At 47.7% G+C, this 27945-nt stretch overlaps 1 protein-coding gene across 1 annotated transcript; it reads left to right on the plus strand.

Annotated features, from left to right (window-relative positions):
- The first annotated feature begins 1402 nt into the window (after window positions 1–1402).
- LOC144129776 (histone-lysine N-methyltransferase PRDM7-like) lies at window positions 1403–27123 on the plus strand. Its single transcript, XM_077663850.1, has 7 exons — window positions 1403–1487; window positions 13453–13566; window positions 16035–16136; window positions 16565–16641; window positions 23630–23818; window positions 24229–24481; window positions 27047–27123. Exons 1-7 carry the CDS (start codon window positions 1403–1405, stop codon window positions 27121–27123), a joined length of 897 nt encoding a protein of 298 aa, XP_077519976.1.
- Window positions 27124–27945: the final 822 nt, after the last annotated feature.

Below are 27945 nucleotides of genomic sequence, written 5' to 3' on the forward strand. Positions count from 1 at the left end.
TTTTTCACTTGTTTTCTGAGGTCGAGCAGCCGACCTCATCCTCACAACTTGAGCTTGAGGTGAGGTTTAGGGAGGTCAGCAGTGGCCTCAAGAAAATTGAGGTGAGGACGTCTCAGGAGACCTCAACCTCAACTGATGAGGTTGAGGTTGAGTGAAGTCGGCAAATTATTTTTGGTGTGGAGGGGACGTCCAGGTTTTTGAGGTCAAATGCCCACCTCTGCACCTGAGCTTCGGCCAGAGAAAATAAAATTAATAGGGAGAGGACGGGGATCAGTGGAGTGCTGCAGATGAGCAAGTGCTTCGTGACTGTACGACACGCGTGTCTTTGTCGCGGTTATTTCGCAAGGTTATTACGGTCCAATATTGACGTAGAGGCGACTCGATGCACCCTTGTGTGCGGGGTCTCCCTTTTCTGGGAAGAGGGGTGCGAAGCTTTCTTTCTGCGCTCCGCCCGCATTCTCTCCTCCGCTGTGCTGAGCCTTGCCGCGTGGTTGCCATTCTAGCCAGCCTAACATGGCTGCCTCTGTTCGCCTCCGCGTTGTCTAGTGCAGGCAAGTGTATTTGCAGTAAGCCGTCCCAAAGATGGCATCTTCGAGTAGGAATCCGCAGAACGAGGGAAAAATCTTGCTGAGGAGTCGCTGAGAAGCATGCTTGTTGGAAGCCTTTCGGAACGTGTGATGAAGCAACCGTTCGTCGCGTATCGCAGGACATTTGGGAGTCCCTGGCCTTGGAAGTGCGGGGGGGGGGGGGGGGGAGAGAACGCAGCGGGGTTCAACGACCGACACCCGTTTTCCGCGCGTCGGATCGCTTCAGGAGATGAGCATCAGCAGCCTAAAGGCAGGTTCACAATGGCGAGTCCTGGAAGTCGGGCCACAGGTTGAAATGTATTTGCTACGCTCTCTCCCGGCTTTCGTAGTCCGTCGGGAGCCATACGGTCGCGCGTCGTTTGCTACTGCTTCCCCAAGAGTGATGCCCAAAGGGCTAACATACGTCGGGACCAGTATCCCCCTCCTCCCTTCATAGCAACAACCACCACCTACTGGCCATTGTGGAATCTGCGTGAACTCCCAGCTGCGACACCAGACGGCGCCACCATTGCGGACGCTTCGATGCTCTGCCATACAAGCACTGCCTTATCGCAGCAGACGCTGCGCCAACTCGGTCCGCTGTGGCTTTGTCGCTGCCATGTAACCGCGGCCTGTGTTTGTGGCGATCTTTTCATCCTATATCCGTCTGGCATTCTGCAGCGCTGGCATGCACAAGGAGCTCAGCACTCGCGCTTAATCTTTGTTTAGTTGAGACGTTCCCCTCTCCTGAGGTGTGCAGTACGTGCTTCAGATTGTGCGCGAAGTGAGGTGGTGCGTGCTGAAGGACTTCGTGGATGCAACCAGTGGCGGATGCCATGGAGCTTCGCTCATTGCGGCGACGTCCGTCTCCTCAGTGTCGGACACGTGCCGGCCTCCGCGACTGCGGCAGCGCAGCAACAGGTGAGCTTGTCGACGCAGTGCTCGCTGCGGCGGCTGTCCGATAGAGCCTACTGCCGACTGCGTCGCGAGGCTTCTGCCAAACATTTCCTTGCTTTCCGTTGTGGTCGTTCAGATATGGTGGTAAAACGCGGGAACTTAATTTCGGTTGGACATACGTCAATCGATTAATTTTTGCGAGGACCTAATCCTGATGTATCCGTGCAAATCGCAAATAATTTGAGCAATATGATGGAATCGCAGATTCATCTAAAATTTTTCTCAGAAGAGCTCGTTGGTCCCGTCTTCAAAATGTATTTGAGAACAATGAACTTTCTGAGCCATGAATTTACAACTGCTCAAAACATTGATTTCCCAATGCCTACCGCACGATATTCCTTACTCCAGTGTCCTTGCACCCCTACAGTTCGCGGCACACTTGATTGAGACATGCCGCTTTAAAAGGGCTTCATCACGCATGCTCTAGAGTGTACGGGCACGCGCAGCATACAACCACGTGAAAGCGTTCCGAGACAGGGGGAGCACTACGAGGCCTGTCCCGCCTGCATAGCAAAATTTACTACCTGCGAGGTGTTCGGAACCATCGACTTCAGCCGCATTCGCGAAGTACTGCCCTTGCTAAAAATTAGTTGTGTGCAGGAGGCAAGTCTAAAATATTTAAATTTATAAAAATTTAATTTCATTGCGTTTGTTGTACAGTGCACTATAGCGGCCCTCATCTTCGAGCCACCATTATTTCTATTTTTCGATCAAAGTTTGTAAGCACTGCCTTCCAGTTTTGGAAATAAAACGCCGAGCGTCGACGTCCAGGTGATAAGCATAAAAACAATGAGCACGAAAGATTATACCGCTACTGCAGCGAGCAAAGCACGCAGTTGCATTGCACCTGCGGTCTGCCCTGTAACACGGCAGGAAACTCAGAAAGAGCTACCAGTTTGAACTTTGCACTGTCTAAAATTAAGGTGCAGAAATCTGGCATCGTCAGGTGTGTTTTTCTTACGAGACTGTAAATAAAAATGAATATGCACAAGATGGTTTCATAGAGACACTACAGAAAAAGGAACATGTGCATGCCGTTACACTACCTGTCTCTGTCAGGCGAGGAACCAAAGACAGCAAGATTTAACCGTAACCGGCTATAAAATCAAGGTGCGAAAAGACAGCATCGTCTGATTATAAACAAGCATGCAACGTCCACTGGTCTCAGTCCTTGTTTCAAGCCGTCCACTGATTTAGCGATGCTCTCACACGCATGATTCTCTTGTCCACATTTCAATATGCACAGCCGTAAACGCACGTCCACGAATGTTGTGTAATTAGCCGCTAGTTCACGTAATTTACTTAACGCTATGACTCACGCTTGATGGAAGTTGCCTAACCGTAATTATATACGCCCACATTGCTCGGCGTTCTCACCACCATAGTGCTGGACCATGGTTAAACAGGAAGCTTACTTGCATCGACGTCTTCGCTGCCTGGATCGCGCCCAATATAACGCGTCTCAAGATGGCAGCTATCCCGCTAGACAGCTATTCACTTAAGTAGATGCCTACATGGGAGTATCGGAACGCATCCTCAGTTTGTCGTGTCAGTTTGTTTGAGGGTTGGAAGCATTTATTGGTGACCATATTGATGTCATTGCCTTTGTAAAGTGAGATCAACGGTTAGGCCTGGATCGGCACAAAAAAAAAGAAAGGTGAAAACTTCAATCTCAAGCCTTGTTTGCGATAGCACAAGGAACCCGGTGTGGTGTTTTTACGGTGCCGTCAGTGGCGAGAACGCGATAACTCGATGAAAACTGCGGCATCCAGATTACTGGGCCAGAGACTAGCAGTTTCACAAACGGGCTTTATGCCTGTGGCATTGGCGTATACATAGTGGTCGAAAGCACTGGCTAGCGGAACGAATCTGCTCATATCGGCGCGGGATCAAATTGCGCTTCGGCTATGTAGTTTTTGTTTATTTAAAAAAATCGCAATGTGCAACATGAGTTAACGCAAAATGGCTCAACGGTTTCTTTATGCTATCGCGTAAAGCAATGAGGTTCAGCAGGCACTTTGGTCACGCATGTTCATGCGGGAGTGTCTCGAGAACACTACCAGGGCTTTAAGCGTCGCTCAGCCTGCTCCTACTTACCGCAGTAAGTAAGGCTGCACGTTTTTCTTTAAGAAACCGACAGCGTTAGCGGGGCTATCCGTAGTGGTGTCACGGGCTGGCCGAAGTTTAAATACCAGCCGCATGTGTGGTCGTCCCGCTGCTCACAGTTGGATGCTAGGCCAAGCAGCTTTGTGCCGCGTGTAACCACCGCGTAGCTCTGGTTGGAGACTCCAGAGCAGTCTTGGTACACGTTACAAAAAATAGGTCACCAATTACAAAAACTCCATCTGAAATGTTAGTGATTACAGAGGTCAGTTGCTTCCCCAGAAAAATAACTGTAAAATTCCAGAAAAATAATCGATTGCTATGGCGTTCTTCTCCTTCCAACCTTTGTTGCCATTACATCAATTTATTCAGAATACAATGAACTGCAGCGGCTTGATTTATATTGTGTTACTCGTGTTTAATTCTCCATACAAATTGATTTTCGAATGCTGCACTCGCCCCTCTCAATGCATGCGCTGGAGCGTAGGACGGCAATAGAACGTTTGAACACCTTACGCAACAGGTCGTAGCTGGGCAGTACCGCGATGCTAGTGTCAAAGTACCCTAGGAAGCGCCATGCTTTATTGTCGCTCCGTGTATTGTGTGGAAGCATCCGAGTTTGGAGCATTGTGAGAGGTTAGCTGCGGTGCTATCAGACAGAACGGAGGTAGCTCAGAGCAGTCACATGACATTTCTCGAGACGGGGGAGTGCCGTAGAATCGGGCGCTGATGGCATGGAGTGTGATGTGCTACGGACATGATTACACAAGATGCTCCTCCGCAGCCGGTCGGTTTTCGCTGTGTCTCGGCGTAATTATCTCCGTAACCACCTGTGTTTGCCATCAGGTTTAGTTTCTCCAACCTCTACCGGCCGTTAACACTCTGTTTTGGAAAAAGTAGATTAGCACCAGAAATCAATTACAGACTAAGTAATTGAATTACGGGAAACGTTGCCGTCTTGAAAAAATGCAATCGATTAAAATTACAAATTGAGAGGAAAATGTACATTATAGCAGCAATCAATTACCTGCAACGTGTCAGGCGCAACTCTGCTCGAGAGTGACCATGCGGTTGTGAGGGTTGAGCGTCTTTGTGTGCCCGACTACTCAGCCGCTGTCGCTATTGTGCCCTTCAAGAAGCCCCTAATGGTTTCTGTGAACAGAACGAGGGGGGGGGGGGGGGGGGGCTCGCGCTGCTTTTTCCTTAAAGGGGTTGTGAAAAGAAAATGAAGCTGCCCGGTTGTAATTTACATTGATTCAATAAATATTGTACATGCCGATTCCGAAATATTTCAGCGCAATATTGAGTCTGCATTTAATAAAGCCCGTTGGAAATCGTTGCCTTTTTGCGCTCGTGAAACGACCATGCGGCCCCGGCGGCTGACAGAAGTACTACCCAAATACGTCACATTAAGACGCTTAGAAACTGATATATCTTTCAGTTTCGTTTACCCCAAAATAATAGATTAGTATGAAAGTTAGAAAGCGAAAAAAAGTGTGACAATTATTTGCACACGGAACTTTACTCGGCAAAGAACAGCACGTGATCCTATACTCCGTTTCATACATAGCTGTCTACACAGCCAAAGGTACGGAAGTAGTCCGTCAAAAAAAAACTAACAAAATGTGTCACTCCGCCTCGCGTCGTGGCTGAGTGGTACGAAGCGCGGGCATGTTTGTTCATTTTGTGAGGGGGCCCAGGTTCGATCCTCAGCGTAGGTTTGTCCTTTTTTTTTATCTTTTTTCGGCGAATCTCTAGATAGAAAGTCTAAATGCGAGCCATATATAAGTGGCCTTTTTTGTTATCAAAATGAAATGACTTCTTTAATAAGAAGCGTGCTGTTAACTTTTTCCGCAGGGAAACGAAAGTGAAGTGAGAGTTGGCAACGGACGTGCTGAGAGGCGCTGTTTTTCGGTGTTCACGGATTTTTTCGCATGCTGCACACAATGAATCATTAATTGGGGGGTGATAGAATTCAGTGTGACTTCAATTATTTTACTCCGCCAGAAAGACCTTCTTTCTTAATCCTCACAACTGTCCGAGGGCTCACTCCGGTCATCTCGCCCACAATTGCGAGAACGTCACGCACAGTCTTCTCGGGGTGGAGCTTCCTTATGCTTGCGTAGACATTAACTATCACCGCCTTGCATTCTTTAGAAAACTTTGGAGACTTCACCTTGGAAAAGAGGCGAACAGGAGATGTTTTCGAAGTCGAAGCGGGGGAAGAAAACAAGCGAGCAGGTGACAGCGACGCCATTTTCACAAACAGACCTGCCGGCTCAGCTGCGAAAACCTGATACAGCCGGCGCCTGAGAAAACGAAAAATCTGCGTCACTCGGTTCTGGAAAACATAAAAGAAAAATCAATCTATTTGCAAAATAAAACACTTCCATCGGTCTACTATAATATTAACTACTGTTCACTTTGCTTGTCAATTCATTTCTATTTTTATTTTTGACGCACTATATTATGATGCGGACGAGGATCGCAAACAGGCACCGTAGCCTTGGCTGCGTAGACAGCTAAGAATGAAACGGAGTATAGATCAGTCATTGACCTGGGATCAGTTTCGGTTTCGGTTACGCTTCTCCGTCCTCCGTGGGGTCTTTCGTTTACATGAACTCGATAGCGGGTGGTTCTGTCAGGGCATCGAGTTGAGCAAGGCCGGCCAAACTCGACGACTCTCCGTTTACATGCGCTTAATACGTGATGCAGCGTGACGTCATTTTGACGCCACATTTGAGTACATATAGTGCTCTGACCTCGGTCAACTATGGGCAAGCAGGCCTCGCTAAGCCGCCATGTTGTGTCGGCGACAGAAGCCTCGGATTGGCTACTTATGATGACGTTTCCTGTAGAGTTGAGGAGGACGCGTGCCGGGAAATCGAAATTAACTTTTTTTCGCTATTCGATCAACCCGGACGATGAAACGAATCACTGTACGCTATAGAATGAAGGGTCAGAATTCCAAATATACACGTCGTCCAAAATTTTCGGAAAACACTTCACGACCCCTTTAAGAAGGGATGCTCTTCAAACTTCACAATCGCCAACGACCTCGACGGGGCTGTGTCGCTGCTACATGGCAAATCTCTCTGGCCATTTAAATGATTCTCCTGTCTTACGCCAAGCTTTTGTGGCGCCACAATCTCTACTTTGCAATTTTGTTGAAACACATTCCTACGCGCATGTTGTTGAGAATCCTTTTAGTTGCACGTACGCGACGTACGACACGAGTTGTTCCTAGCGCCATCTAGTGACAGATGCAGACACTACTGTAGCCACTCTAATATCAGACGAGTCCAATCCAATCAGTCGAACTGCGTGGGAGGACTGCTTCGTTCATGCTTAACACCTGAGAAATCGCCTCGATATCTGAAAAAAAAAAATAGTTGCCTCTTGAAGCTTTATGCGAGGGTAAGATTGGGCCAATCGAAGGCGAATACAACTGTTTAGAACACGATATTGCTTTGAGGGATAAGCGACGAAGCTGTTATTTGTTAGAAGCGGGCGGGCAGCGCGCCGCCATGTTATCAACTCTACGTACGCAAGCAACGCAAAGACCGCAACGTAAAAATTAACGCACTTTAAGGGCTCAAAAGAAGACTGATACAATTTTAAAATGATTGTACAGACTGCTTGCATTACAGTTTCGCTGAATAATGATATGTCATGCTTTTGTACTGTGAATGTATCGTGTATGAAAGTGCGCTTGGCGTCGCTCGGAGCAACGCTAGCCACGTTGGGCAGCACAGGAATGCCCTCGAAATCTCTATGGAGTTCTGCCCTGCTCCGTTGACTCGATTGGCTATTGACTCGATGGCCATTGAAACTGCCCGCGTAGCAGCGCTCGATGGCCTCTGAGTCGATAGAATATCGGTTCGGGGGCCTTCGAAATGCCCGTGAGTCAGGGGTATATTCTTTCCATTCTGGCGTGGCATATCTAGTGGGCTACTTCCATTATCGATTCGGGGGCCTTCGAAATGCCCGTGAGTCAGGGGTATAATCTTTCCATTCTGGCGTGCCATATCTAGTGGGCTACTTCCATGAAGCACTGACATTCTGAGCATTTCTTCGGCGCGAGGTTGCTAGCAGGAAATGAACGGACTGTCGAATGATGACATATTTTCCATATAGAGAGAAAATCAAAGCTCGTTTAGTGGTCAATGACAGCAGCGCTTCCGTGAAGCGAGAGAGCCGCAGGTAGTTAAGGCACATTTGTAGAGACGAGATCCGTGGTCTGGCCACTCGCTACAGCGTGTGCGGGCCATGAGCACACCTGGTGATCCTTGTTTCACATGGAAGCGAAAACGCTAGCGAATGCTACAAGTAGCAAATTTTTGCTGCGACGCGCCGCTCAATCACTCGGACGCTTGCATATAAGCCACCCTTAAATATGTTCGATGCCGCCCAGGGTAGTAGAATTTTGATGAGAGGGAAATTCTAGAGGCCCGTGTGAAGTGCGATGTCAGTGCACATCAAGGAACCCCAGGTGGTCGAAATTTCTGGAGACCACCACGGCGTCCATAATAGCCAGAGCAGCTTTTGGGCATTAATCACCCCCGCCGCTACTCCCCAAAAACAAAACAGCATTATATATCGCAGAAAAGGCGGAGTCACATTCTCAAGTCGTGGAGGCTGGGCGACACGTTGAAGTCGATTTGCTGCGCTCCCTCCGCGTATTCCTAGTGCTTTGGAAACCGTAATTAAGCGGCCGAAATGGGCCGTGCGACGTTTACCACGACAATTCTAAAAAACGACAATTCTGTCTGACGTGGGAGTCCTCTATAAGCAACGCATACATATGACCAGACTTGGGAAGCCTTTATATCACTTTGGCGAAGTCGCTTTTGTTTTACACAAAGGTGGTCCTAGCTTGTCAAAACGGCTGCTAGAAAGACCGCAAAGTGGGCTAGGAAGTTGTTTACTTTTGCCGACTCTGCGCCGTGTTCACAATATCCCACACTAGAGTATCTGGTAGCTGTCACTTGATAGCCGGCGCTTTTACAGTCTCGTGTGTTTTTTTCGTGTTGGCTTCTCACAGCACTGAGCACTGTGCAGAAATTATGTGCTGTTCTCTTGCGCCAGTCGCGAGCCTGTAGTGTAGCTATGAAGCAAGCGCAGACTTAGCATCGCCCACGTTAAAGAGATGCCGCCTGGGTGGCGACGACTCCACCGAAGAAAGAAGCGCATGTCCCAAGTATTTATTTCCAGGCCCAAGACAGCACTAGGTCACATAATTTAGTTCAACTCTGAAGCAAACTTTGGTGGCTGCCCTACGCTTGTTTGCGGCACACTTTGTCGTAAATTTAGTGATTCATCCTAAGAGTAACACTGGAAGCATTATATGAATGTCAGGTATGTAGTGGAGGTGGGAAATCAAGGGGTCCGCGTATATAGGCTACGCAACCCACAGTTATGCATAGAGCAGCGCAGACGCGCCGCAGATATCGAGTGGCCGGGTCACCGATCTCTTCCCCGTGAATGAGCCAGAACTATACATGCGGCTCTCTGGTTTCAAGGAAGCGCTGCTGTCATTGACCATCATCCGAGCTTGGATCCCAGAATGTACGGCAACCAAACCCGCGGCCATCATTGGTCGCTGTGCCTGTTACCTCGACCGGCTCGAGCAGCGCTAAGAAGCGCAGCTGCAAAAACCAAGTAACGTTCCTTTACGACGTAGTTAATTGCGGTTATCGCGCCCTGCCACGATCATTTGAATAATTTGGGCACTGCAGCTCAGGAGCTGGCTATGCAGGTTCCAGAGTGGCGCTAAATAGTTCATGGGCTTTCGAATTTCTTTAAGTATAATGTATCCTTCGCCGCTACTCTCTGTAAAGGTGTTTGCGAATAAGGAATTATTTTCCGCGAACAGAAAGGAAAATTGTGGATCCAGACAGCAAAAAATCAGCTGAACACTGCAGCAACGCTGACGGAGACCGGCACCGACCAATGTATGCATACAAAGGGCAGAGTTTCATCCCGTATACCATGGTGCAAATGACAAGTGACCATGCGGCATCGCAGTCTATATAAAATGGCAATCGTAAAGAGGACTCACCTGTGACCAGCTGAGCGCCTTAACATGTTTGCATCATTGAGCGATGAACTCATGTTTTTGCATTAAAGGTCGGCGCCTACAGGTTTAGCTAAACGCTTTGCATAGTCGGCGTAATACGCAAAACCGATTACAAACTGGCGATCGTCGACGTGTGCCTGCAAACGTCTACCATGCAAAGTGACCGCGCACTATCATCGCCCAACTCCAGGACGTTTTTAGTGACGTCAAGATCGCCAGCGTTGAGTGTTCCTACCCGGCTTTGTTGCGTTGCATTGATAAGGGAAGCAGGGCTTTGCGAAATCGCTGCATAATGCTGAAAGCTATAGAACGGATCGCCATTGTTTCGCTCTCCATTGTCGCTTGCTTCGATTTCAATTCGGGAAGCTTAATCCCGGTAGCATTTACGTGTGGCGAACACTTCAGTTGAGCAAGCAACGTGCTTACATGTAACATTCGTGAGAAGACCTGATTAGAGCGCTGGATTGGTGTGCTGCGGAACAAATCATAGCGCGCAAGTGCTGTCCGTTCCTTGCTTTTATTTCTGTGCAGCTTAGCGTAAGCGTGGGATCAGGCTACAAAACACAGCACCGGCCTGCTGTAAAATTTCACTCCGTTTGCTGTGCAGACGACCGCCTGAACGCTACCATACCAACCTGTTCACGTCTGTACATTTGCGTGCTGAGCACGACACCATCGAGTCGAGGCGCACCCTCGAAGGAGGGACGGCGCGAGTAGGGCTGTTCCCTTTGGTTTGGCTTTTTGTTTATTTTACAGACTGGTAAACACGAGGGTTTAGAACGAACAGACACCGATGCGAAAATATAGAACGCGGAGAGGAAAAAGAATAAAATGCCGGCGCTTGAATTGCGCCTTCAGTTACGACTGGGTACAATTTGGAGAGCATTACCGTTGCACCGCGGCAGCAGTTACAGCGACCAGCCGCGATTGTCACCCGAGTCGTTCAATTAAAGCCAAAGGAAGGTATAATCGGGCCGAGTTCTTAAGTGGAAGAAAGAAGTCATCTCCCTGAAAATGCCACAAAAACACGACCATCGACATCAGCATCGGCTGTGACAGGTTGCCAATCCGCACTTTCTGCACCCAAAGCTGCCTCCTCCCCAGGCTGCTAGCAGCGGTGAGCAATGGAATGATACCGCCTGGCTGCCCTTCACGACTTCTATCCGAGGGTGAGAGAAGTCGATGGGATGAGGGGGATGGGATACATGCTGGTCTTCGCGTGTCGTGAGGTTGGTTGGAGCAGGCTGCCTCAGAGCACAGATAACAACCAAGGTAGATGTATACTGGTAGCGAAGGCTCCATAGACGCCCATTGGTCCAAAAAAATGGCGGCTCATGGGCACTCCAGCACCCCCTGGATTTTGGGGGGCAAACTACGCAAACGTGACGTAGAATGACGTCACGCATACGTATGCTTTTGGCGCGAATTATAAAGCGGTCTTTCTGTAGAAACCGCGTTTTCGAGCCCGTATCTCTCGAAGGTTGCTGCCTTTCAGCGCGCCCCAACCTTTGCCAGTCAAATGTGCTCGAGTTCCTGCTAGTTATGGCCTTGTTAATGTGCAATTGGGAACGCAATGAAAGTGACTGGTAAAGGAGGGGCAGCATAGAAAGGCAGCAACACTTCCAGACACTGGCGAAGCATGCATGATTCGTAGTGCAAATACTGGTGCTAGTACTTTTGAGAGCTTTTGAGTACAGCAAGGTATGATGCACAAAACACTGGCTCAAGTGCACAGTTCGCAATAGAGTGTACGGCAAGTATGGTTTTCATAGTTTCATATTCATTGTTTATTGCAGCAACCAAACAAATACAGTCACAAAGCACACCCTTGGCACACAAACAAAAAATACATGTCACAGGCAGCACAAGCAGTATTGTTTAAGTTGGCTAATCATCTCAATAGTCACAGTGCAGATAGGAAAAAGCCCTGAAGTGCCACGAACGTTGTCAGTTTTGGAAATTGAAAAGTATAGGAAACAATGCTACGACAGCTTCAATTGAAGCAAACATAACATGACATAAGTAGGCGCATCAACACAGACCATAGAGCACACTGGGATTATTCTTCACATTTAATTTCTTCAGCTGAAAGAATATAGCAGGTGCGTTTACATCTGCAAGGCAATGTTAAAGCCAGCTTTAGCACCCTCAAACGTGCTCAACGTAGGAGCAAATACCATACATTGAGCCGGCGTACCATCTCCAGAGTACTTCTAGTCGTTAGCCGGATCAATTTGAAGTAATTTTACGTCAACAAAAGTACACATGAAGTACAGCGTACAGTGAAGTGCAAGGACATTCGCGGGGCAAGGACATTCGCACACCTCAGCACTGAAAGTGTGTGCCCTGCAGTGTAGTACATAAATATCCCCGAAAACATGAAGCCAAGTACGCACGAACGGGTTACAGCTATGAAACACGAGCGAACAGCCCGGCGAAACCATATCGAAGCTATCGCGCATACCTAGAGCAGACGACACACCTGTGAAAGTCCAGCGGGAATCGGTGTAGCGTGACACCAATGGTACTATCCACGCTGTCGCAGTGTACCACGAAGCATCGTTTCTTCACATGCCGCAAGCTCATCTTGAAATGAAGCGCTAAGCGCTTGGAAAGAAGAGCGCGAAGCGTGCAAAGACGGAAAAAGACTTCGCACTGGCCGCACGCCGAAGGAAACGACAAAACCGAGAAAACTGCCGCAGCGGTGCAGCGGGGTGCAAATCTTACCGAACGGTGACAAAGAAGCGACGTGCAAGGACGACGAAAACTTCGCAAAAGGAGCATTTTGAGACCGGCGAGCTAAATTTATACGCTTTACCAGGCGCGCCATCGCAGACAGCTGGCGATAAGAAATCGCTTCGTGAGCTCCCGCCACTGTGGCCGGGTTAGCCGGGTATCGAAACAAGGCCTGCAAAGACGCGCTGTAATGCACCGCACACTCATGAATAGGGGGCAGGTCAAGAGTGTTGCAAAAATACAAAATTTGCCAGGTTTTATTAAAATGACTTACCTCTTTCATAAAACAAGGTGCTAATATATTTTTTCTTTTCTATTGGCAGATTACATTCCAATTTTGTAGTTTTATCATTTATTTATATGAGTGTTTTGCCCCCCCATCCTCTGGTTGTGCTGCAGTCGCGCTAAACCACTTTTCGGCCCAGCCTTCGCCACCACTATAAATCCGCCTTGTAACAACTGCATGCAGTCAAGAAACACTACGAGATGTCTGAAGGACTACGGGCACGCGCCGTGCGCACATGTGTGGTATTAGGATCTACGTGGGCTGAGAGATTAGCGTCATCGCTAGGGAAAAAAAGGGGGGGGGGGAGGCAGCTATGTCTTCCACTTTTCCGCGCTGATGGTCTTGAAGTCCATGTCCTGATGTGCCTAACAATTAAAAATACGACTCTTGGAAAACAGTGGATACAGTTCCTACGCATTCTAGAGATTTGCTTTGCTTTCCCCTGCTTCTGCGTGCATATCGTTACCCTTTTTTGGCTTTTGTGTGCATTCTTTCGTTCAGGCTTATCGTGCCTTTGATTTCTGTTCATAGACTTCCTATTTACTGGCGAACAATCGAATGACGCACATAACGTGACCATTACGGCTGTTCCCAGATGCGTGAAACATGAGTGCTGCTAGACTTATGTCACCATAGAGAAAGGGAGTTTCGTCTTCGCAGGTCTCGCGGTCGGTGTGCATTAACTGCACGTTGTAATCCCTAATATCCCGACTCATTCGTCTTAGGAAGTGGCGCCATCGTAGCTGATGACAAGCGTTACCCGAAGCGTGTCGCCAAGCAAGGCAGCTGCGCTGAGGACGAAGATCACAGCGGCCAAGGGGCTTCCGGCCATCCCTCCTGTGAGTGTTCGGGTTCCCTACGTATGACGTGAGGCCAAAGGGAATTGCGTTATCGCCTGGTTGTGCTCGGGCGACAGCCGTGGAAAGCCGAGCTTTAAATCGCCCTAGAGTGCACACTAAGGGTTCTCACGTTCTATTGGCAAATGAAAGGAAACAATAAAAGCAAGTTTTTTTTCGGATGTGGTTCTGCACGGACTTTCAGTCTTTGACTGCTACGACCTCGGCAGTATAGAGACTACAACAGACCATTGCAGCCTGATATTGTTGTATTTAGGGGATGACAGTTTCAGTTGAACCCCCCCCCCCCCCCACAAAAAAAGCAATAAAAGTGCCTCAAATTAAGTTTTAGAAATTGGATGTGAAAGAAACAGGTCAGTATTATTGCAAGCAATGTATTGCTACGTGGCTTTTGAGTTCGATATACACTCAAAGATGAAAATTTAGTAAGTGGGGAAGCTGGAGCGGGATGAGACGCTGGTGTTGAATAAGCAGCACGGTTTTGCGATTGTATGCATAGTGTCGCTAGCTTGCACGTGTATGCAAACTGGTGAACACCACATCCTTGCCATTTATAAGCTAAGGACTGTTTCTTCACTATTGTCGCCTGCTTAAACCTGTTCGGTGCTTAAGTACCTTTATCAACTTCATGTCGGACATTGCCACGGCACGTTGTATGGGCGTCACGAGAAAGTATGTCGAGGCTACCTTGACGACTGACCGACCGACCGACCGACAGTTCTGTCACTGACATCAACACACAGAATGCGTTAAATCCGACCTCTCGCTTGACCCAGCGGACCACTCCACCCATGACATACGCCAACCTAGTCCTTAGAAGCAAACTTCCACTTGGAGTTTTGTCTGCTGTGTATCTCATTTAACATAGGTTACATTTATAATGAATATCGCAGTTCCATCCACAAGCACACCTCCAAGTGCCGCCGTTTGAATGTTAATTATTGGTAAATAAACATTTAATGATCGCAAAAAACGGCGAAATAGTGTGAGCGACTTTTAACAACCCAGCATTTACACTTTAAAGACTTGAAAAAAAAATCCAGTAATTCATTCGCCGAAAAGAAAAAACAACGAAAACGGCGTTCTAAAATAACGCTGCAAAAATAGCTCGCCGACATATAAAGAAACAAAAACTGAAAGTTGAACCCCTAGTTTGAGAGACTCCCCAACTCAGGGGGTTAGCGAGCCAAGGTATCGACCGATGAGGGACACACCACGAGCAGCAGACAACACAATTTTTTGGTGTGTAACGGAACAACACTATAATAAAAAACAATGGGTTTGTACAGCGGTTCAAGCAACGGAGCAGCACTTACACAAGCGGAAGAGCTCAGTAGTGTCTGAGCTCCGCAGCAGTGGGCTGGGTTCTGAAGTCCACGCTCAAATGAGACACTTCGCTCCAACAAATTACGCGACGGCAGTCGAGCTACGCGATTGACTGGGAACAGTGGGTCCCGCTATATATAGCAATGCAGCAGCAAGTGCATGCCAAAGAAGGCCTTTCAGCCAACGGCGTCGACTGAATGTCATGACGTCGCGGATTATCCCCTTGCTTACTAGTGCGACACTTATGGTAGCTGACAGGCGCAAGAAAGATATTCGCGACATTATCTCACTCCTGTTGACGGCTTTGCTGGCGGGCGTCTGTTGAAATCTATTGACCGCTGCATTATTGAGTTATATGCCACTACAGTGCTTTTAAATTATGAGTTTTTCGCCATAATTCTTACGGCGTGAGGTCTTCATCGGCCTCCTTGTAATGGCACACGCAATGGTAACCGCGCTGAAGAAGCATAACCGCTTTCTCTCGGGTGTCGGAAAGCGTCTGAGGTGAGATGGACGGTGTTAGGGGAAGGGATCTCGCAGCGCACAGCAAACTGGCCTCTCTCACCAAGCGTGAGTGAGAGGAAGAAAAATAGCAGCTGGGAGGAGAGGGCGAGGTTGCCCAGCCTTGGTTCTAGCAGAGATGGCGTTCGCATATATAACGCTACGCCGCAAAAAGCCACAGAACATGCACTTGCACAACAAATTAAGCTCGCGCTGCGTATAGAACTTTGCGCGGAAATGTGAAAACAATTATTTCGATCCTGATACATAGAGGGTCAGCCAGACTCCTCCTGTATATTGGACTAAAGTGATCTCTCACAGGACACTGAGAAGTGAAGCAATCAAATAATCTATTCTTCCCTTCTTAGACAGGGAACCTTTTTTTTTTTTTGGGGGGGGGAGGCGGATAAAGTGAGCTTAAGTTTTGATAAACCACTTGGGTTTGTGTCAGACAGGGGCTGTCAATTTTTTCCCCCATAACTTCATCTGTACTGATAGACAATTCATTATGCTCAAGCCGCCACTCTTGTTCTTAGCACACAATTGCAGCTTGCGTTTACAAGTTCTCGCAAGATTCGGTGCCAAAACCATTCTTACGGCAACTCTCCTGCGATTGATCGCAGTTTCCTCCGCAGAGCATACCGGCAAGTCCCGCTACCCGAGAAGAAAGCGAAAGAGAGTCAAGTCCAAGGACAGCGAGGAGAGCTCCGACGAACAATACCTGTGTGAGCTGTGCACAAAAACATTCTCCTAGCTTCCTTAGGAAACTACCGCACGTCTTAAATAAGCATACTAGTCTTTAGTAACTGCGTGGACATTGGCAATGCAGGATGACATCTACAGAACTCCGCGAAGTCTTCCGTAAAAGACTCTTTCTAGCTGGTCTTTCTGGCTGTTTGTATTACGTTCTGGAGCAGCTTTCGGAAAGTTACTTTATGCTGTTCATGTCTCACACTTTGAAGGAGTTCGGTTAAGACTGCCTTTTAATTGATTACCAAATGAGGCTTAGGCACCTATAGACACACATATTTCATGTGTGTGTAAACTACTTCCTATTCCTATGCCTCTCCCATGACTTAAGCCAGCGAGCATTGCATGAAGGCCTTCTCGTTGCGCCTTCAGCGAAACCCCGCCCTGGACACTGTGCTTGCAGTTTGCGACGACTGCGGGAGCGACCACCCCGGCGACTGCCCCGTACACGGACCGCTGACACACATTAAGGACACCGAGGTGAGTGCGAAGCACGTGCATGCTGAGAGGGAAACGCTGCCTTGGAGTCCCATTCGTATCTGGCTATTCTCAGTCCGCACAGACCGAGCCGACGCAAAACAAGACAGTCAATGTCCCGAGTGGAGAGGGCAGTCCTTGAATCCAGAATTTACCTTCACCTGGCACAGCATGCTTGCATAACGGGAACTGTCCACTGCAGCCACTCTTCCTGTTTCTCTCCTTTCACCGCCTCTTTGTGTCTTACCCGACCAACAGGGCGGCACATCGCTCATGAGTGCACTCACATCGCCCCACTCACTCACTCTCACGCCTGTGAGTGTGAGTGTCAGTGACTGATTGGGACTGGGAGTGTATGTGCGTGTGATTGTGAGTGAGGGGATATGAGCGTGAGTGGAGATGAGTGTGAGTGAGTGGATGTGAGTGTGAGTAGTGATGAGTGGTGAATGGACATACGTGATGGATGGCTGTGAGCTTACGTGAATGGGTGCGAGTGGTCGTGAGTGGATGGAAGTGGCGTGTGGACGCGAGAGCGAAGTTTGTCGCGTGTGTTTCGTGATGAAGGTATCCGCTATTCGTGTTGTTGACAGCTGAGGGAAGCAAATATTCATTGACGAGGGCGCCTCGAGGCAGCATAAGGCATCATGCTAGTGTTTTTGGACGACTGCAGCAGGGCATTTCGCTGGCGCAGGAGCGGCAGTCTCTCGTTACTGTTCGCCTTACTAGTTGGCAATTGGCGTGGGCACACGCCCTTCGCGGGTGCAATGAGTCGCTACGAAATGTGTCAGATCCTTTGATCGAAATTCGCCTTGGCACTGCTAGAGAGGTAGATGTCTTTTGTCAGTCCTTCTACGCTGCTTGAGCTCATATACGAAGGGTTTCAATGCGTGCTACTAAATCAACGATGGGAAAATGATCTGCGATAACTAGTGTAAGGTGGTATCTCCAGTACTGGAGTGGACGCTTAGGTTTTAAACGCGAGAGCGTTAAGGAGCTGGTGTCGCTGAAAATCCGGCGTCGTCATTGACCGTGTGCAGCAAAACACCACGAATCAAAAGAAAAGCAAACTAGGATGCAGGTGGGCCACCTAGGTCCACGTGATCTCTTGTTGTCATCACAACCTACCCGCCGGATTGTGAGTAAACTGCACGTTATGGCGGTTGGCAGTTAAAATGATTGGTCACTCGGGAAGAGCAACCTGGAGCACATAAAGCACGCCCTGTGGCAGCGCCTGCCATAGCAGGGCTGTGGCGCATCGCTTAACCTGTGCACCAGTGGGCCCGGAGTTCTAAGAACGTATAGAAGAAAACAACCAATTCTGCATACATTGAATTAACTCAAGCTATCACGTCATATCCTTGGCAGAGGGGAAGTGTCCCCTGTAATTTTTTCTGTGCCCTGGTGTGGGCATTGTAGAGCTCGGCTCTGGCCGTGATTTTTTTTTTGATCCGGGCTCACGTGAACAACCTGGCGCATTTGGCCCTACTCTTGAACTGCACAAGCTCGGCTCAAGCCCCGAAACGGCGCGAAAAGCAAGGCCTCTTTTCGGTAACCCCAGTGCTCCTTAATTGTTTCTATTGTTTACTTGAAGGATCCCTTCATTGCAAATCAAGCATATATGTTTTTTTATTTGTATGCATTAGGCCAGACATAGTAACGCCTTGATGCCAAGGAGATAGACGAAGTGGTAATAGTTAATGCTTTAATCTTCTCAATATCTGAATTTCCTTGCCGATGGACACGAAACGTTGCTGTGATTTTCTGGGATATGAGATGTGAGCCAAATTGGCCGCGCCCACTTTGATTGGCTGGACGTAGAGTTCAAACTTAATTCTTCTACACTCGGGAGAGAGATAGAAAATATAACGTCTCTGAGTGTTACCTTCTCACTCTTGAAAAAAGAAGCTACAGAAGAAAGCAATAGCAGCGAATGGACTGTACTCAAAGAGCAGGAACGAGCCGAGGATTAAGCTCTCGCACAATCACTCCAGAGTATACAAAACCGTTTTTATTCAAGGTCATGAAAATACTGCCGTCAGCATCAATGTACGAGGAAATACGCCGCTGTCGATTTGGGCAGCTGGAAGCTGCCCAGGAAATCAAAACCATCATGCGAGCTTCCGCTGCATGTGTGCAAGGTGTGGTTCTGTCTTGCCGCGCCGAATCATGGGCACTATTTATATTTCTTCATATGTTCTTTTTCTCTGTCGGAACATGGAATGAGCTTCCTTGAGAACATTCGGGTTACAGATGGAAATTTATTCGCTCACATCATCATTCGAGTCAAAAGTTCCTCCTCCACCCTTCTACTTTATTTTAAATACCCTTCAGACACAATGCCCACCAATAGGCTCAAGTTCAGCCCTGGCGCGGAGACACCCGTCCTGCGGCAATGTTGCTTCTTCCCATCGGAGACGGCGGCAAACCAACACCGGATACAGGGTCTCGCCACTTAGGTGACACCATCGCACATCTGATCCCCAGCTGGGCGTTCTCCATATCACCGCCGCGGCCCAGCTGCAGTCTCCACCAAAGTCGGACGCGAAGCTTTGCGTATCGCACCCACGCAAGGACATCAGTGCTGAAGTCTTCACCAATTTCTGCCACATGAGGCCACCCGGAGGTAGCACAACAGACAAGCCAGCGGCCTTCACGCATGACACTCTATCCACGCTCCCTCCTGGTATACATGAAGGTGTGGTCACAGAACTGAGCCACACCAGCGCTAATCCCTTCAGACTCCCGCGAGGACACGCCAATGGGCGCATGCCACCACCGCGTGCAGATGGCTCGTCAGTGCCTCCGAACTCTCCCTCTGCTTCCCTCGCAAGAGCACGTCTCGCCGCCACGTGGGCCACATTGTCTGCTGGTCGGCCTTACCCGAGAGGGACCATTCATTACTGAAGTTCTTCCACTGTACCAAGGCTGGCTTGAGGAAGCAGCCCATTTCCGGTCCATAGGCGACCTTTCGGTAGGCGTCGAGAGTAACAGCACTGGTCGAGTGGAATGGGCTTCTGAAATTTTTACCTTTGTGTTTTAAATTGTGTCTGTTAGTGTAATAGCTTCTGTTTGCAGGCTCCGATTTCACCAATTCTAGCTGCACTGATATCTGGCCGGCATCAGGAATCCTTTGAGCCGGATAATGCGATTTTCTCAGAAAAATTCCTAATATAGCTTTTTCCCAGTGTCGTCGTGCCGTTTCAAACGTGCTTGAATCGCAAAATGGCTAAAACTTTAGCTAGGTACGCATCGTTCCACGAATGACGTTTCCTCGACCAACGACGCGGCTGACTACGGTGAGAATAATTAGGTGCAATGTTAGCACCCTCATCATCTAAAGGGGCCCCATGCCTTTTTTCTGTTAGACCTTTTCCTTCATTGCTTATAGAACAGTATTCTGGACATGCAGGTTTTTGACGATACTGGCGGCCGAGGTCCCATGAAATTGCGTTCCAAGAAGTGTTTACTTGCCAATTAAATTTGAGGCGATCTTTCCAGGTTCTCTTTTGCAGTTAACAAAAAACAAATATGAGTTATATGTTATTTGGCTTAGATATTTGGAAAATTCCTTCTGAACCACATTATTAAATCGATGCTCAGCTGCGCAGGGATTGTTTTCCTCTGCGTATGTTACACATGAAAGAATGAACTACTGCTCAATTATATTTTGTATAGCTTGAAAGTGCATCATTCCTCATATTAGCGCTCATTTTTGATCCTAAGGCCCCAGGTGAGAGGAGGTTGGGAAGTAGGGGCCGCCGCGCTGAAACTTTTCACCCTCTAATGAAGAACCCTGCGCACGCTTAAAGGGAAGCTGAAACGGTTTTCAAATCTCATGAAACGCTGTGGTCGGGAAGAAAGGACCTTGAAAATCATGTGCGTAAATTATTTCCCGATTCTGTACGCAAACAGAGCTGCAATCGCTTCTTAAAAACCCGCCGCCGGCACGCCCTCGTCGCTTCCGGAAGAGCCGGGTGGGGGGACGGCAGAGAGGGAGAACTGGCGGAAGTGACGCCATTCACGGAGAGTCGGCCGGCCGTCCGGCTGCGCTTGCTTCGCTGCGGCCCGCGCTTTGGCGAACCACAGATCAACGCAACCTTCTGCTATCGCCGTTTACTTTCTCTCGTTCGGGCGTTCCGTGTAATGTTTGGAGCCTGTATATTAACGAGTTTTGGCATGGTACTTCTTTCGAACAGCGCTCAGCCCACAGCTTGGTAGAATCCGACGGTGTTTCTCCCCCAGCCTCTTCCACGTTAACCAGACAATCTGGTGGCACGCAGCATGCCGAAACTGCCTGCACAAAATATGTGCAGCAATATTTCTCTTTTCGATGTATTACTTTCTTACCTGTTTGTAAACTCTTTGGCTTTTCGAGCTGGTTCACATCCATGCTGACCTAAAGCCACTTCCAGCAATGCTTTACTGAGGCACACAGTCTTGAACTTTTTTGAGCTCGTTACGCACTGTGTGCCTTTTTGCTTTTTTCCATATTGCTTGAACCTCCTGGCAGCACAAGCAATTCTCTTAATCTTTCATCAGCGCGCAGCACATGCAGCCGCACCTAACTGAACAAAAAAAAAACGATTATATAGGCCTAGTATACTTGAGCAAAGCAAACATTTGCATTCATGACCGCTTGGTCATGGCTGACGATAGACAATGGCGCCAGAATTCATGCTAATTTGTCCTTGAGTCAGAACGGCAAAGTGGTCGAGCAACGGTACGCATATATCTGCCACAAGTAATTCTGCTCGTTATCTCGATACGCAACAGCAGAAACTATATCTCGCAGCACACTGTTTTGATGAGCAGCACTGCGTGGTCCGAAACGCAGCCATAATTATTTTCAAAAGCGTGTTCAGCATGAAAAAAAAAAACAGCGCACGGGGGTAAGTGCAAAAGTTTCATGCGAATATGCGACAGAAGGAAAACGCACACGGGTCCTCCCGGTCGCCTCGTCTCTTCGCGCTGTAGTACAGCAGTGCACCCACTCCACTCATGTAGTTTTGCATTATTTTGTAGTTCTAAAAGGCCTTCGGGGGTAATTAGGAAAGTAACTATAAATAAATGAACAAACAAATGCTTTACCTCGCGCGACTCGTGTAAGTGTGCCGGTGATCTGATTTAGATCATGTTTACAGGCGTTGCAAGAAGTTGGTGGCCAGGCTTTTATGGAGCAGCGGTACACAGAAACGTTTCGGCGCAATTTACTTTTTTTTATTGCCACTTGCATCTACACAAAACATAGGCACCTACGCAAAACATACGTATCAGTCGAGATTTGGCTTTCGTGTAACCCTGGTAGCACGTGAAAGGCCCATACTGGGTTAACGAAATTTCCGACTTGCAGGCGCCGCCATGCGGTCGCTTCTCTATTACCTTCTTATCAGGCGGTGGCCCCAGTTTTCTGTTTAGTCTGTAGTTCTCAACGATTTCGGAATAGCATTGCGCGCGCTCGTCCAGATTCCGACAGTCCGGTGGTTCCACGGTTACCCGGAAGCAAGGAATATGGGAATGCGCTGACTACCTCGGAGTCGACGAAGATATTGATAGCAAAGAAAGCTGGGAAGCCCTGCTGCGCAGCGAAGAACCCGCTCGGCAGAAACAAGCCAATCCGCCTGGCGGCCTCAGCCGCGAAGGGATAAACTCTTTTCGTTAGCCTTTAGTCACGGAGGCTCCGGCCCCCGCCCTCCAGGCCTGCATGCCGGGGGTGGTGAGTAGTAAGGGGTCTCCATTTCCGTTGGAAATAAAAGCTGTCATCTACCCATCCATCCAGTCGAGATTTCCAACGCGTGAAAATGTCGCGACTTGACATTCGCCGCCGGCGCACTCAGCGGCGTCGTTGGTTCCGCCGTTTTCTGAAGCTGCTGATGGCTCGAACATGCATGGTGAAAGTCCAAACTGTTCAACACTGCTTCAATTATCCATAATTTCCAGAACGTAGTTCTTAAAAGCCCGCCGAAGCAACGCGCTACGCAGCGACGCCGTCGGTGCTGGCCAGAGATCCCCGTGAATGACGTCACGACGGTCCCGACCAATCGCGGGCAAGAGCGGCGTTCGCTCGGCGCCCTGAGGCGATGGGGCGCGTTTTCTTCTAAAAAACAAGTTTTTGCGTTTATTTCCACTCTTTTTGAATCATATATTGTGTTTCAGTGGACTAAAAACTATAAAATGACGTAGAGAACTCATTTTTTTTCGAAAAGTGCTTCAGCTTTCCTTTAAGGACACCGTTCAAAAACGTGTCTAAGCATCTTAGCTGACGCTAAACACGCGCTTATCATCTTAGTTGCAAGCGCAGGAGCACACGTGCATAAGATTGGTTCGGGACATGAATATGCGTGATTTATGATAATTTCCTGCTAGCATCGAAACTGCGAAAATTGGCTAAAGAACCCGACAGAGCCCCAAGCTGCTCACCAACGCATCTGTGCGAACCAGGCTCTGCAAGGAGAGCCACGAGCGTAGTTGGCCGGGGTAGTAAATCTCTCATTCCTTCCGTTTTCCGAAAACAAGAAAACAGTGAGTAAACGTGAATGTGAGCGAGTGGACATGAGCGTCAGGAAAGGGTTGTGAGTGTAAATGGTCGTGTGTGTGTGTGTGTGTGTGTGAGTGGGCGTAGGTGTGAGTGGTTATGAGTGTGAGTGAGTGGATGTGAGTGTGAGTGGCCCTGAATGTGATTGAGCTACATCTCATAGTGACGAGGTATGCCCTGACCACGTTATTCAGCGGACAACCGTTACTGGTTGAATTACTGCACCCTTTGTTTTATCATGATTACCCGCTAACATGTCACATATCAGGAAGACCTCTTAACAGCATAGATACCTATTAGTGCGGCGTTCATTCATTTGCAAAGAACGGAGTTTTCGTGTATGCAATGGCAACTCCACTAAGGCTGAGTGCTGTAGTGAGTGTGGTTTTCTAGTGAATGCTTTGAAAAACAGAAGTTAGGAGCAGTGGAGTGATCCACGAGAGGGCGTGCCGCTCGCAGGTGGAAGCCGGGGACCCGCTGCGTGCCAACAAGAGCCTCCCAGAAGGTCTGTGCATCCGCCGCTTTGCCCTCAAGCGCACCGAGTTCGGGGTGTTGACGCTAAAGCCGCTGCCCAGGAGGGTGTTCTTCGGCCCCTACGAGGGTGTAAGAGTGGAAGACAACGGGGATTGCAACGCCTATACCTGGCAGGTGTGTCTATTACGAGGCCTGTTTAGAACCACCGCGGCCGCGTTTAGAGCGCCGGCAACTTCGGTCTTCTACTATAATAGCTCTAAAGGTGAAATAATTTCTAGTTGGTGGCTTTGTCGCCATCTGATGACGGAAGAGAAATCTCTGAGTGTATCACACCTGTACGAACAGCGGATAATATCACGCGCGCTACGATTCAAGTGCTCATGATAAAACTTTCCCAGGAGGAGTTTACGTTTGACACTCCATATACAGTCGTACGTCTTCCATTGTTGCTTCCAGCGGGATAGCGGTGTCCAGCGCAGAAGGATGGGCAGAATTTACACAGTCACCACATAGAATTTCATGGTGCCTTTTTACATTGAGCTGATGGCCTGACACACAGGCGTGGTTCTTCGTCGTGTTCCCAGGTTCGCAAGAACGGCAAGGAGTTCCTGGTGGACGGTCGTCCACTCGACAGTTCCAACTGGATGCGATACGTGAACTGTGCGGCCAGCCCCCGGGAACCTAACTTGGTGGCCTACATGCGCCAAGGTAACATCTACTACAGGACGTGCAAGGCTGTCGGCACGGGCGAGGAGCTCCTCGTGTCATGTGGTCCATCGTGCGCCCGGGAGCGAGGACTGCTCACCAAGCCAAGGGCTTCGCGGCAACCCGGGGACGGTGAGGTGTTCGTCACTTTTCGCGGATGTGATTCACTTCAGGTCGGCAGGGTTATATCACCTCGGGCTCGCAACGGTAAATCAATGCTCTGCCCATGGAATAAGATGCCTGCGGCTACAGAATGCCCTAGCGACGTGCTTAAACGCGCGACTACCTTAAGTTATGACCTCGAGCGTATCAGAAGCTTGAGAGAACGCTAGCATTATCTTAATTCATTAGCAAGCCGACGCCAAGGACTTGAAAAATTACAGACCAATCAGCTTACTGTCCGTTGCCTAAAAAGAATTTACTAATGCAATCGCCAATAGAGTCAGGGCAACCTTAGATTTCAATTAATCAAACGATCAGGCAGGGTTTCGTAAAAGACAATACACAACAGATAATATTCACACTATCATTCAGGTGATAAAGAAATGCGCAGAATATAACCTACCCCTATATATAGCCTTCATTGATTACGAGAAAGCATTTGACTCAATGAAAACCTCAGCATTCATGCAGGAATTGCGGAAGCAGAGTGTAGAAGTAGTAGTAGCAGTAAAAGAAAAAAAAAGATAAAAGAAGCGGAAAGAAAAGAATGCTGCCGGCCGCGGCAATTACTATCTAATATCTTAAAGGTGCACTAAGGAGGAATCTGAACTCGTGTTTTATCTACACGTTCCCGGCATCCTTAGAAACTGCAAATTATTGTCCTGTGCGGCCGATTGCCCTAATTAATTTAGATTAAACGTCCCGGCTCCCGCTTCTTTTTGTGCTCAACGCGGTTGGAAGGCGGAGTCAACCAATGCGTGCAGTGCCTTTCAGGCAGTCCAGTGGAGGCTGCGCTTTCGCTTTATTTTATTTTTTAGGTTTCTCTGAATAAACAGATTCAGTCACAGACAAAATAGCCCTGAATTAGGCCCACCGAAAAAAAAATACACGGGGACTCTTTGATTTACGTATCACTTCGCCAATGGCAGAGCGGCAAGCCGCCACGGGACTGGCTGATGCGTTGGTTGACTCCTCCTACCTACCGCTCTGAGTTCAAAAAAAAAAGGGGGGGCGGGTGCGGAAACCAACGCATTTAACCCGATTTAATTAAGGCAATCGGCCGCACAGGACAATAATTCGAAGTTTTTAAGAATTCCCGGAACGTGTAGGTAGAGTCCCGGGGGTAAAAAGGCGAGTTCAGATTCCTCATTAGTGCGCCTATAAGCACCCGAGCCTGCGGAGGTGCCTGCAGAGGTGAAAGGCAAAGGGAGAGGATAGCGAGGGGAAGTATAGAGGAGAGCGATAGCAAGAAAGGACAGGCGAGAGTTTGTACAGTATTTACAAAATACATAATGCAATCAAGTTCGCGCCGCTCGCGCGCTACCGTTCAAGCTCTGTGAGTGTAGAAGAGCCTTATGCGAAAATAATGGAAGATATATATATATATACATATATATATATATATATATATATATATATATATATATATATATATATATATATATATATATATATATATATATATATATATATATATATATATATATATAGCAACTGCATAGCTCCCGGATTCCTCCATAAAGTATGCAATAAAATTATAATTAGGAAGGACGTCAGGCAGACAAGAACACACGATCTCGCCAAAGCCATTCACCGCCTGTTTACAGGAGGTATACCAAGGCTTAAATTGGAACAGTTGGGAATAAGAGGTAATGGAGAATGCCGGAAGAATTTGCGAGATCACTGATGACTTTGCGTTGTTCATTCGGTGAGGAGATGAACTGCGAATCATGATCAATGAGTTAGGCAGGAGAGCAGAACAGTGGGTCTAAAAATTAGCATACAGAAAACTAAAGTAATGTTAAATAGCCTAGCAATGGAAAGCCAGTTCACAAGTGGAAGCGAAGTGCTGGAAGTGTTGAAGGAATACGTCTACTTAGGGCAGGTAGTGACAACTGATCCGGATCATGAGAGGGAAATAACTAGAAGCATGAGAATGGGGTGGAGCGCATGTGGCAGGTTCTCTCAGATTATGAATAGCAATTTACCAATATCACTCAGGATAAAAGTATGCAATAGCTGTATCCTACCGGTACTCACCCAGTGGGCAGAAACGTGGAGGCTAACGAAAAGAGTGCAGCTTAAGTTAAAGAAAAAGCAGCGAGCTATGGTAAGAAAAAAATGAGAGGTGTAACTTAGGAGACCGGAAGCGGGTGGAGTGGTTGAATGAACAATCCCGGGTTAAATACATTCCTATTCGAAATCAAAAGGAATAAATGGGCTTGGGCAGGGCAGTAATGCTAAGGAAAAATAGCCGCTCGTCCTTAAGGGTAACGGAGTGGACTGCAATAGAATGCAAAGTAGCGGGGGGCGGCAGAAGGTTAGGTGAGCGGATGAGAATAGGAAGTTCGCTGGTATACGGTGGGTGCAGCTGGCAGAGCACTGGGTTAACTGGAGAGACATGGAAGAGGCAGTGGGCGTTGTGGGCGTAGCCTGCAGGGGGGGGGGGGGGTAGTGAGGCTGATGATAATGATGATAAAACTTCAGTTTACTATTGACGCATGTTGGGTAGTGAATTTTGCCACTCTCGTGCAGGATATGGGTCGCTAAGTTTATCTCAGATGTGTGGTGCCCGAACGTATAACGACGAGAAGGGGTCAGTCTCGAACTGAAATACGCTGGTTGTATAGATAGATAGATGGATGGATGGATGGATGGATGGATGGATGGATGGATGGATGGATGGATGGATGGATGGATGGATGGATGGATGGATGGATGGATGGATGGATGGATGGATGGATGGATGGATGGATGGATGGATGGATGGATGGATAGATAGATAGATAGATAGATAGATAGATAGATAGATAGATAGATAGATAGATAGATAGATAGATAGATAGATAGATAGATAGATAGATAGATAGATAGATAGATAGATAGATAGATAGATAGATAGATAGATAGATAGATAGATAGATAGATAGATAGATAGATAGATAGATAGATAGATAGATAGATAGATAGATAGATAGATAGATAGATAGATAGATAGATAGATAGATAGATAGATAGATAGATAGATAGATAGATAGATAGATAGATAGATAGATAGATAGATAGATAGATAGATAGATAGATAGATAGATAGATAGATAGATAGATAGATAGATAGATAGATAGATAGATAGATAGATAGATAGATAGATAGATAGATAGATAGATAGATAGATAGATAGATAGATAGATAGATAGATAGATAGATAGATAGATAGATAGATAGATAGATAGATAGATAGATAGATAGATAGATAGATAGATAGATAGATAGATAGATAGATAGATAGATAGATAGATAGATAGATAGATAGATAGATAGATAGATAGATAGATAGATAGATAGATAGATAGATAGATAGATAGATAGATAGATAGATAGATAGATAGATAGATAGATAGATAGATAGATAGATAGATAGATAGATAGATAG

Source organism: Amblyomma americanum, chromosome 4 (genome assembly GCF_052857255.1).
Source record: "Amblyomma americanum isolate KBUSLIRL-KWMA chromosome 4, ASM5285725v1, whole genome shotgun sequence".
NCBI lineage: Eukaryota > Metazoa > Arthropoda > Arachnida > Ixodida > Ixodidae > Amblyomma > Amblyomma americanum.

Bases quoted from the DNA above. Each gene is read 5' to 3' on its own strand.
- LOC144129776 (XM_077663850.1), top strand. From the start codon at position 1,403: ATGGAGCTTCGCTCATTGCGGCGACGTCCGTCTCCTCAGTGTCGGACA. The intron at 16,137-16,564 runs GTGAGCTGTGCA...CTGTGCTTGCAG, and splicing joins CTCCGACGAACAATACCTGT to TTTGCGACGACTGCGGGAGC. The intron at 23,819-24,228 runs GTGTGTCTATTA...TCGTGTTCCCAG, and splicing joins GCAACGCCTATACCTGGCAG to GTTCGCAAGAACGGCAAGGA.